This window comes from Agelaius tricolor, unplaced genomic scaffold (assembly GCF_023055355.1).
Source record: "Agelaius tricolor isolate 1412-34295 unplaced genomic scaffold, bAgeTri1.0.p SCAF_5, whole genome shotgun sequence".
Lineage (NCBI taxonomy): Eukaryota > Metazoa > Chordata > Aves > Passeriformes > Icteridae > Agelaius > Agelaius tricolor.
The window spans coordinates 25,360,543-25,372,744 of NW_027269265.1; the positions used below are offsets into that span (position 1 = coordinate 25,360,543).

A 12,202-nucleotide genomic window follows, 5' to 3' on the forward strand; every position below is an offset into this window, starting at 1 on the left:
TTGTATTCCAATAACCATTTCCTGAACAATCTAGCTGGAATAATATTGGTTGAATTATTGAACTTATTGGCACAGCTCTAGCTTTAACTGTATTTCCAAATGTTCCATGACCTCACTGTTCGTTCTCATGCATGTTAACATTTAAAACTGTGTTCTGATGGTCTAACTCATTTATATTACATTCTGTACTGGATATTATGTCCGTGCGTTTTTAACACTCTAGTATTGGAAAAAGTGTTTATGTTGTACCTAAGAAAACAAGGTTCTGATTTTTTCTGGCTTTTAAAGTGACATCATTAGGATGTAGTGGTACATATATATTGTCTCTATATGTAAATTTTTGTGCATGTTACATACACTTTTTTCCTACAGACATTGATGATGCTCAAATTCTTCCACGTCCACCTCGAGTAAGACATTTTTCTCAGAGTGAGGATGCTCCAAGTGAAGTTTTTGGTGCATTAAATGAAGAACAGCCTCTGCCACGAAGCAGCAGCACCTCAGACATCCTGGAACCATTCGCAGTTGAACGAGCCAAAGGTGCAGTTCCTGTCATTGACAGTTCATCCCATCATGCTCCAAGCTTACAGAATTCCACTGAGACCTCTTCAATGCATAGATCCACTGAAAGCCATATCACTGATACAAATAGCAGAGAGTCCTCCTTGGAAGTTGGGGATAGTATTTATGACCATCTTTGTCATTTAATAGGGCCGGTAGAATTTGCAAACACTGCCTTTGAACAAAGCCAGTATGTTGACCTTGAAGGTGAAGATGATCTCCTTTCCTCTCTGAGAGAATATCTTATTAAAGAAAAAGAAGAACTTTGCGGTAACTTTGAGATAGATAAATCTGAGGCTTCTGCTCATGAAGTTGATACATCAGTAAGTAGGAACGATAGATTACCACTGGACGGATTAGAAAATAGAGATCAGACTGCTCAATGCACAACTAGCAACACTGTTGCAGAAAGAGCCAATAACACAGAGCTGCAAGTAGAACAAAACCCAAGTGGCTTTATAAGTAATATTGCACCTACTCAAGTAGACTTTTTTACAAGAAATCAAGCGCTCAATAAAGCCAGACAGTTAGATATTGATAAACAATGTGAAAGTGTGTTTGATCGTGGGTCAAGTAGTCCTAGCAGCAAAGAAGGGAAGAGATATCTGTACAGGCAAGCAGCCACTGAAACTGATGTAGATTTAGTTGTGGAAGCACCGGTAGCTGAAAAGCATAAAAGTGCCCAGTGTAATGAAAAAGTGACCAACTCGCGTATTGTCCATGCAAAGAAAATTCTTACTAAAGAATTGCCTCACATCACAGGCACAAGCAAACTGGCACCAGCTAAAAGAAGTATATCTGAAACTGTAACTCATAGGGCCAAAATCATGAAAATAACAACTAAAAAAAGAAACAGCGTTCATGTTACATTTAGGCCATCTACAGAATCAGTTCAGTTTTACAATCCTCTTGAGAACAAAGAGGCTGCTTGGAAAGCAAGACTTCGTAAACTTGGTGGCTTCAGTAGTAGCAGTAGTGGTAGCAGCAACAGCAGTACCAGTGCAAGCAGTAGCTCATCAGCTGCAACAGAGCTGGTTAGACCTGGAATATATAGGCATCTAGATGCAGTCAGTACTGCTTCAGCTGGCAGCAAACAAGTTAAGGAATCTGCAGAAACTCAAGCAGCTGTGTTGCAGAAAGAAGGTCTTGCCGTTAGTCAGTTCCAATGTCGTAGTGCCTTTAGAGCACCAGGTCAGGAGTCGGCACAACAGCAGGGCTCCCTGGGTGGTGTTTATAAAACTGTTGTACATGCTCTTTCGAAGCCGAAGGCAAATGTTTCCCCACAGAGGCAGAACAGAATGCCAGCAGAGGCTCCACTGAGGGATCTGTACAGTCATGTAATGGGCTATTTTGGAAGGAAAGCTGCAGGTGAGCACTAACAGTGTGCAGAGCGCAAAAGGAGAAAGGCAGCACCAGTTTGGCTTAATGCAACTGAAGCAAGCTCTGATAAGCAATCAAAAGGCTTTGGGATGATCACTGCTTTCCCTGTTTGGTTATGCATGCGCCTATAGCCAGCTGATTTTTCTCCCAGCATAAGTTACATTTACATACTTTAAATTACTAATTTTTCTTTTCAAAATATTTAGTTGAACCTCTTTTCTGCTGAAGATCATCAGATTAGGGAAGAGGAAGAGACAGTAAATGACCTAATAAAGGATTAAGCCTTGAGACTTTTGAATTTTTATCTACATTGCAGAGCCTTCAAATTAAGCCTATTGAAGGATTGGCAATGCATATTTTATCAGAATGTGTTATTCCACTCTGAGTGTAGTTTTTTTGCCAGAAGGACCTGGCTCCCAACCAACTAGGTTGACCTAATTTCTGGTTCATTTAGTGTGTTTTCTTCTTCCTCCTCATCCTCTTCCTCCTTTTCCACCTCCAAAACAAAACCAAAAAAGAGCCTGTCAAATTTACATTTGGAAGTCATTTTAGATAGTTTTTTAAAATTAGTCCAAAATAGCAATCTGCTGTTACTGGAATGATTTCATTACAACAGTTCTCTGAATCTAATCACAAGGTTTTGTTTGAGTCTGTTTCAAAACATGTCATAGGCCTTCCTATATTCATTCATCTAAATAACTGCAATTAAATCTTGGCAACATCTTCCATTACTTTCTTTTTTTCATGGAATCTTGGATGTTCGTGAAGGTCTTTCGCCTGCTAACTACAAGACCTCTGTGGACTGATCAAAAAAGAAGGCTGCAACCCTAATATACATTGTCTTAGTTCACATAACCATAAATGATCAATAAATTAACTTTCAGCAGTAATGCAGGTTTTCTTTTCCCCCCATTGTTATGCTGGCATGATTAACAGAGGATTCTGCAATGCATCCTGCATCAAGATGTTAATGCCACCTGAGGGCAGTCTCTGTAAGCACAGCACCTGAGAGTGGTACTGTCACGAGTCTCACAAAAATGATTTGCTGCGCTTCAGAAATTAGACATCTGAACACGACATATTTAGGAAGCACCAATTTTAGAAGTACCTGTTATTTAAAATCCAACATTAAAATCCAACAGACACTTATTGTTAGAATAAACTGCACTGTGGTCTCATGAGAGATGACACTGAGGGAAAAATTTGTATAAAGAGAACATGAACTGGAATAACTTGAAGATTTTAAAGGCTAGTATCATAAAGTCAGGTGTAACAGCCACAGCTAAATATGAACAGTATAGTTATATCAAAAAATATAACACTGATAAAGGAGTGAACTTAATTGCTCATAACCATTGATCATCTAGAGTTAGAAGTTTCATTCCATGCACTAGCATGTAATTATATTGTGTAACATTTTGTTTGCACTATTCATACTAACTGTATACAGTGCCACATTGCCATTTGTCATTTGTATCTATTACAACCTAGTTTACTTTTTTCCACTACATTGCTTTTCATTAGGAATGCAATGAAGAAGGAGCCTGAAGAAATCACATAATTTTTTTAGAATTTCTTACTTACTTGTGATATGGAGGAAGAACATATGCTTTATCCTTAAAACAAGCATTAACAACTTTGAGTAGTGCTTACCTAAAAGCTTCCTGCTCTTAAAGGTGGAATTGGAAATCAACTAACCCCTGCTTAGTGGGAAGAAGAAGCCATACTAATTCTGAGAGTAGAATCTGCTTTAAAAGAGGAACATTCTTAAAATGCATGTTTGGCAATTTTGATTTTTAAATTTCTGTTAACTAGCAGGTTTTTTCATGTGTTACATTTTGTTTTGAAAATGTCTTGGTGTGCTGTTTACTATAAATGGTTGTTCATTTGCTTTTAGCTAATAGAGAGGACATGAGTCAAAAGCTGCACCCTATTGATAGTGATATTGACAGTAGCAATACAAATGTTCCTGACCTCATGGACGAATTTATAGCTGAGAGACTCCGCAGTGGTAATGCACTGGTAAGCCTTTAAACTTGCTACACTTCAATACTTAAGTCTCCATGTATGTGTGAACTTGTCAATGACATGATAAATCAGTTCACTAAAATGTATTTCTGTGGTTCTTATGAATCAGAATTAAGAATATTGCTTAATTATGCCTTGCCTTTGGCATAGATTCTTGCCATTTTATAGAATTTGTGTTTTCATATCTATTAAATCTTCATCGTGGAAGCAATGCAGAAGTTACTGTCAGATGAATAGTCTCATTGTATTAAACAGCCTTAATTGCACCTGCAAAGATGCCTGCCTGTACATAGACACTTTCAGAATACTAGTTTAAATGTACATTTGCATTCCTGCAGCATGGTATGTAATTAAGTAGCATGCTGTAGTTCAGTACTGTTCTCTACAGGTATAGACAATGCAACACACTACAAAACTACGCGAATATATAACTTTTTCCTTTTTTTAAATTTCACTTCCAAGTGTTGAATAATTTCTCATAAGTAGTGCTCTTCTAATAAAATCAACTTTCCATTTGCCTTCTTCTTACACTTTTCCAAAAGCATCATGTTGTTTGGAATGGCATTCATAATACGAAGTTATAATCAATTTAAAATTAAGAATTTCTGGTTACTGTTGAATGCTTACAACTGATTCGAAGAGATAAGTGATCATTAAGTAGTAACAAAAGAGAAAATATTAAAAAAAAGTTGCAAATTAAGAACAGAATGGGTAACAATTTAAAGATAGTGTTTCAAAATTGTTTGGTTCCTTTTGCTTTAAAGTTTTCAAGGTGATTTGAAGACATGCTTCTGTAAGACATCCTCCTATAGAAAATTGTCATTAGACAAGTTGATGATAATAAGGGACAGAAGAACATTCTTCAAAGTTATTAAAAATTGTTTATTTATCATCATATTTTATAAATGGCAAGAAAGAATCTACAGAGTTTGTCCATATGTATCCTTTTTTTCTCTTTTGTAATGAACTCATGTTTATGAAACTTGATTGTTGGCACAAAGTATTCTTGTTAGTAACGCTTGAGTTACACAACAAAATGCTAACTTGTAGTCTACGAAAAAGGTAACTTAGTCTGAAAATTAATAAACCAGAAATCATCACAGCTGGTTCTAGAAGAGAGAAAGGGAGGGATTACTCTTTTTTTGGAGAATTGATACTTTCCTCAGGTAACAGAAAAGAGCTGAGGTAAGTTTGAGTAAAATACTGAGACTACTACAACTACTGCTCATTTTTTTCAATTAGCACACAACAGACATGCCTCCTTAAAACAGTACCAACTTACTAAGATTAGTTTTGGATTGCTTTATCTATTGAATACTAAAACTATATCATAAAAAGCTCATTAGTCTGAAATTAGTAGTAGAGTAGTAAAAGAATGCAGAACTGACTGGGCCTGATATAAAAGGAAGGCATCTTTAGTCTCATAATGCATACAAATTTCAAGGCGTTTCATAAAATGGCATTTCTACTTTGATATCTCTTCCCTCTCAAGCAAACAGTGCTCTCTGTGGAAAAAAATACCTTAAAGAAAGACTTCAAATAGACCACCACCTTACTTAAAAATGAGCAAATCTGCATGCCTTACTTCTGTTATATGTGGTCCTTTGTGTTCCAAACCAGTACTGAAGTAGTGTTTTAATCATAAGAAAATCAATGCATTAATTGGTCAATTAATTTGCTCCTTCCATAAATTAAGATTTTGATTATAGTATGGTGGCCTATAGGCCATTAGGTCTGAAACCAAGGTTAACAAGTTTTCTTAAGTTATTTAGATGTAATATACTTTTTAACTATTTTTCTCTCTCACATCTTACCTACCATGTGGCCCATGCTACTCTGAGTCCTAGACTTTTACAATGTACATCTAAAAATCCATTGTGCAAATAAAACTTGTATTTATGAAATTCTGTGACTGCATGGGTTCTCATTTGGGGGTTTGGAAAGTCTTGGTATTTAGAATGATGGCAATTTCTGGTTTAGGTACTTAAGAACTGTTTGTTACATTCTGATTTCACCAAACGTGGGATTGCTTTTTCCATTTTATGTAAATAAGCCATCCAAGATTGCAAGATAATTTATGTATCTTCAATGTTTAGAATGTGACAAGAAGAGGAAGCAGCCCTGGCAGCCTGGAAGTTCCTAAAGACCTTCCTGATATATTGAACAAGCAGAACCAAATGCGTCCCGTGGATGACCCAGGCGTGCCTTCCGAGTGGACGTCGCCTGCCAGCGCGGGCAGCAGTGACCTCATCAGCTCCGACAGCCACTCCGACTCCTTCAGCGCCTTCCAGTATGAAAGCCGCAAATTTGAAAGCAAGTACATTTTTCCAAAAGTAATAGCATTTTTGGTTAATGTAGTGCAAATTTCCTTTGTTTCATCTGTTGTTTTATTTTTTCTTCCCCAGATAAAGTTGTATGCCAGCAATTTTCTGTCGAGAGAGAATATTTTGATTTTCCATTGAAATCATTAGCAAGTTAATGGAACAAGAAAGGTTATTGCAAGAGGCTATTGTTTTTTTAGTATACCAAAACAAAAGAGCACGGGAGTACTACTATGCAAAGAGGAGAACATAATTGAACAGAAGTTAGAAAGAAATACTGTCATCTCTGTATGACAGGAGCGTATCTACCTGTTTTGCACAAAATATAAAAATTAAAGCTTATTTATTTTGGAAATTGTTTTAATTCTTTTGGAAGTGATTACGTAAAACTCGAAGAAAGGCTTATGATATTTTTACAGTGGTCTTTGTGTAGCTATAGATTAATCAAGATATTAAGTGTAATATCATGGTACAATTATTGTGCTTTGTTAAAATTAGTGTGCTTTGTTTATTAACATAATGCTTTTCATTCATTTTATTTATCTATTCCCACTCTTCTTTAACAGAAGGGGTCATTATGGCTGCTAGGAATTATGACATCATGTGTTATATAAGATAAAAATAATATTTACATAGTAGAATTTTTGGAAGAAATTACAATTTTTATATATGTCTCCATTATGCAAATAGTCATGGCATTTGAACCTACATTTTGGCCTGACAGTTTTTTCATTAATGTTGAGGATAACATTTGTTAGTGTCATTTGCTGTAAAATTTTTAGTTTGAAGTTAGTGCTTTCACAACAAACTTGAATATTTCTTCCAGTTTGTAAATTTTACAAATAAATTCCTTAATGTACGATTCCATTATTTTTGTGTTATTCAGATGTAGATGCACTTACAACAACTAAGCAGAATACAGATGTTCAACAAGAATGTCTTCTGCAGACATCAAGTCATGGATTTATGACAGGAAGGAGAATATTCATAATAGTCAATACTTTCTGCTGTTGTATTCTATTTAAATTTTGCAACAGAGTGCTAGTAGCATAGAAGATGCACATTCAAGGTTTCTGTTTAGTTTGGCAGTCCTGGGCCTCTGGGGTTTTTTTGTATTAGTGGTATTTTTATGCTGTAAGTTAATACAATGCTTTTCTCATACAGATTTCAGCTTTGGCACTGAGGCAGGGACGCCAGCTTCTACTGACGTTGATGCAATTTCAGGACAGCAACAAAGTGCTGAGGAGCAAGAAGTGGCCAGTCTAACTACACTCCACATAGATTCAGAAACAAGTAGTCTCAATCAGCAACCATTGTCTGCTGAAGCTGCGACTATTACTGGTAAAGTAGATTTAAAAAAAAAAAAAAAGTATTTATTTCAGAAATTTTTCACCCATCCTGAAGAATGCATCTTCCAGCTTCTGCCAAGAGTCTATATTCTATTTAAGATTATTCCCTTATTTCAATTATTTTTTGATTGCTATTGAAAAGTAATATGTGAAATAACATAAGTGGAAAACCTTTGTCTGACTTAGTTATCCATGGTCCTAAATGTATTTTAAACCCTTCATGAGAAAATCTATACAATTACCAAGGCGAAACTCTTACATCATAATGTATGCTAGATCTCTTACAAATGTCTTTCTATTACTGGTAGTTAAATAATTAATTTCATGAATTGTTTTTGCTTTGGAAGGTTTTCATAGTGCTCCTTCAAACCAGTGTATCATATTGAAGTATCTTGGGATTCTTTTATATGCATCCGTCTTAATATCTCTTTATATTGTCTGTTGTGAACCTGAAAGGTTTTATTATGCAAAATGTTACTTATTTGGCCGTGTAACATCACTTTGCATTTGTATAACTGAAAAGTGATGCAGTTAACCAAAATTGAATGGGCTCCTGTGTGAAAGAGAGAATGCTTCTCTATGAGGATGATCTGAAAGAATGATCTCTTACCAGATTTTGTACATGAGAAGTAAAGATGCCCATAGTCATTTTCATACTCCTTGTTCCATAGCTGTTATATGCTACCATTCCTGTTACAACCCTAGTTGTAACAAGTAACAAGTTGCAACAGTTACCTATATTTCTATGAAAGCTTATACCTACATATTATGTCATGTTCTCTGTTAGAAATCAAACTCTGCATTTTCAGAGACATGGAAAGACATCTTTACTTCCTCTGCCATAACTTTTTAAAAGTGCCCTTCTGCTAATGGTATTAGCTTTCATGGACATTGTTGTTCAGCTTGTTCCACAATGTTCAGCTTGACTTGTGTTCTCTTCATTTTTCTATTTGCTGTGTGCTTGTTGAAAGTCCTTGCTGTAGATCTGTTCTTTTTCTGTTTGTTTGTATGTCTTTATATGTTAATAACTTCATTACTGTTTGATATTTTTGTCCAAGTGTGCACTATAATTGAATTGATAAGATTGCAATTAGTGACTGAATTGTCTATTGAGAGATTCTGTGGTTAACTCTTGCTTGAACCACTGTTTTAGAGAGGCAGCTCTTGTGTGTCACATGCATTTGGCTGGGTTTCCTGAGGAAACAATACTTGTGCAATTGTTTTGTCTATCTGGCTGTTCCATGCACTCAACAATATTGCAGCCTATTGTCTAATTTTTGCTAAATTGACATATAAGAAAACAAAAGGATGTTATTTTCTTTGATGTTTTATGAAAGATAGGCAGCTATCTAGTGAAAATTGCATATATGCAGACTCTCATGATGGAAGCTGCAATGTGAATTTCACTATATTAGATGCCAGCAAATCAATGCAGAAACTCAACCTCAAAACACACTTATGATAAACAAGTTTTCAGTGGTTCTGCTGATCAGAAAACTATTCTTCCTAAATCTGAAGGGTTTTGGAAGGATAATTTGGTTTTGGTATATGGGTATTGCATCATATTCTAAGTAAATGATAAAATTGACTATTGTCTGCTGTTTACTAGTCCTAGAACAAGTTGTACCTGTGGAAGTCTCAGTCAAGGTTGGATCCACGTATGCTGGAGTATCTTTTAATGACAGACTCCTGTAGTTCTGCAAATTTTCCATAATTGTTTCTGTCCATTCTCTTCCATCATATGAAGATCTCTTTCCCTCCTTCCTCTGCTCCCTGCCTTCCCTGCCTGCTGTTTCCATCTCATTCACTTTCTTTCCCTCTCTATCCCACTCTCTCTCAATTTCTCTCATCCTCATCACTCTTTCTTGCTCCTTTTCTGAACTACTTTCATCTGTCCCCAGCTAATGAGCAGGATGGAAATGAAGTAAGAAAATACTTCTTTGAACATCTTTGAAGGGTGTATTTTAGTTTGTCTCTGTAAGCATGTGGAAAACTGCTGGTCAGTAGCAAGTCGCACAAGACAGCAGTCTGTGTGGGAAGCAGTGGTGTCCCTCTATCCTGCATAGAGGTTTTGATTGAAATTGATAGTAAAAGCTTCATTGTCTTAGCCATTTAAAGGAGATAGAGACCTTTGCAGATTAACAACAGAATAAAGATTGTTTTCTGCAATTTCTATTCTGACAACAGTGATAACATTTTCTGTCAAGTTCTTTAAACAATTTGTTCTCTTTATAAGAAAGACACTTCTCTCAAATGAGAAATATTCTTCAATTATTCTCACGATAATTTGGGAAAATTACTATTTAAAAGACTCATTTTTCAATTGCTGTCCCTAAAGTTCACTTTATCACTAATACTGAACTTTACACATAATATTTTTGTGTCCCTGTTACATTTATCTAACAATTAAAATTAATAGGAATTCTTTCATTTTAACATGTGCTGATGTGTAGAAAAGTTTTGTGAATATTCATTCTCTTTTTTTCTGTCATGTGACTGTTCTGGCTAAACTCAGCTATTTATAAGGATCTTTAGACAAATTCAGGATGTGAAACATAAGATAGTACAGAAGAAAAATACAACTACTTGCTCCTTCTCCACAGATCACACAGTGGAGACCACATAATTGCCTAGAGAGGTTGCTCAGAGACTATCACAGAAAAATGCCTTTGTAGCACTGTAATTCAGATACTTGTTATTTCCTGTTTTACGGGAAATAACACCCCTCTAACTATACAGAACTTTCCCATCCTATGGATTTTCTCAGCTCAATCAGTAGATAAACACTGAAGATTATCAGTTACTGATTTGAGTTTTTATTTATATATTAACTTGCATGGCTCTATCACCCTGAAAAAACACTTGTTCCAGGAAAATTTTTGCTTAAACTTTCTGCTAGAGAGAAATTTAGGTGAGGGAAATGTGATGAGAAGTTTAGCTGCAAAACATTGAAAAATGTTTCATAGCTGCAAAACATTTCAAAACATTGAAAGTGCTGCAAAACAACCACATTTAGAATTATGTGGACCTAAAATAGAGGTCTGCTAGTCCACTTCTCTGTCTGATTTTGATGTTCATCTTTCAGTTTCTCTGCATGTACTTCATTTTCTTTCAGAACACCACTCACAGGGAAATCTGCTTACTGTTTTAGATCTTTTCTTGACCCAATTTGATACATAAAAGCAGCTCAGTTTTCTGTTAATGCTGTATTTAGACAACATTTCAATAGCTCAAGAAAATAGAAAAGGCTTTTAAGGTAACTGTTAAAAATTACATTTGCAGGCTCTGAAAGTGCTTCTCCAATCCAATCTGCTCTTGGATCCCGATCACAGACACCCTCTCCTGCCACTCTGCATGCAGATCATATTGAGCAGAAGGATCTGCAGCTGGATGAGAAGCTCCACCACTCTGTTTTACAGACGCCAGATGACCTAGGCAATATCTGGAATAGAAAATACAAACTTGTTCTTTCTTTCTTTCTTTCTTTCTTTTTCCTTTCTAATGCAATGTAGTGAAGTAGCTGGTATCACATGAGTTGTAAACAGTCCTGTACAAGGCTCTTTCATCTACACTTCAAAAATATTTAATTACAGTGATTGCTTTTAAAAGTAAACAAAAACCTTTTGCATTTTAACCTGTATTTCATTGGAATTTTTGGTGGTGGATTAAAGTCCACATATTAAAATTGTTCTTTTACTGAGAGTTGCTGAGAATTGTGGCAGCTTAATCTAGCATGTGGTCCTGCCATGGACTATTTTATCATTGATGTAAAAATAATAAGACATAATTTTATAATCTTATCATTTTTCCTTACAAGTTTGGTTCATCTCCCTTTCATATCTAAACCAATTTGTAATTATGTCAGCTATCTTAGTTGTGGAATTCTGAGATACATTTTCTTTGAAATGCAATGTGAATATTTCTCCCGCATTTGGTCTTATGGAAACAAAAGAGTGTCTGCTATGTATTTCAGACCCTCTTTCTTTATTAGCCTACTGATGGACAGAAAGATCATTTGGCTTTGTACTTGAAAATCTACAGCCTAGAAACCAATAGCATCTCTACCACAGTGACCCGGAAGTTCAAAAGAAGAGTCTATATGATTAGGCTGAATTCAGATTTAATTTTGATTTGGTATTCCTGTGGGGGCTACAAGATTTTCAGAAGATCCCAACGAATTATCCACCTGAGGGGGTGGAAAGAAAATTCTGAATGCCTGCTGCTCTCAAGCTGGCTCATTATCTAGTATTTTGTGGCTGTTTAGATAGTTAAGCGTGACTTGAGTAGACTTGAGCCATCATAATCTACTGAGGGTTTCTTTATATGGACAGTCTAGATAAATCATCTTCCACCTAAAAAAGAATGTTTTTTCATATAGCACTGATGTATGGAAAGAGCTAGGTGTGTGTTTAGACTGTGGTGCTGAGTTACTGAATGTTCCCTCTCCACTCATGCAAATTAACTGTTTAAAGGACAATAGCTAGAGACAAGTTTAGTCACTTTTCTCTTTGACTTGCAATAACATGCTTTCCTAGTAGATTCTGAAAAAAATAGTCTTTATGT

General features: G+C 35.6%; 1 protein-coding gene across 11 annotated transcripts in view; it reads left to right on the plus strand.

Annotated features, from left to right (window-relative positions):
- The window catches only part of RALGAPA1 (Ral GTPase activating protein catalytic subunit alpha 1), a 132,409-nt gene that overhangs the window by 45,573 nt on the left and 74,634 nt on the right, over positions 1 to 12,202 (plus strand). For 7 of the 11 annotated variants that reach the window (XM_071426876.1, XM_071426878.1, XM_071426874.1 and 4 more), the window contains 5 exons: positions 373 to 1,929; positions 3,839 to 3,963; positions 6,066 to 6,282; positions 7,455 to 7,631; positions 10,922 to 11,074. In XM_071426876.1, coding sequence (XP_071282977.1) covers positions 373 to 1,929; positions 3,839 to 3,963; positions 6,066 to 6,282; positions 7,455 to 7,631; positions 10,922 to 11,074 — 2,229 coding nt within the window. The remainder of the gene's footprint in view (positions 1 to 372; positions 1,930 to 3,838; positions 3,964 to 6,065; positions 6,283 to 7,454; positions 7,632 to 10,921; positions 11,075 to 12,202) is intronic. The other 4 variants (XM_071426884.1, XM_071426882.1, XM_071426883.1 and 1 more) reach the window with 1 other exon arrangement.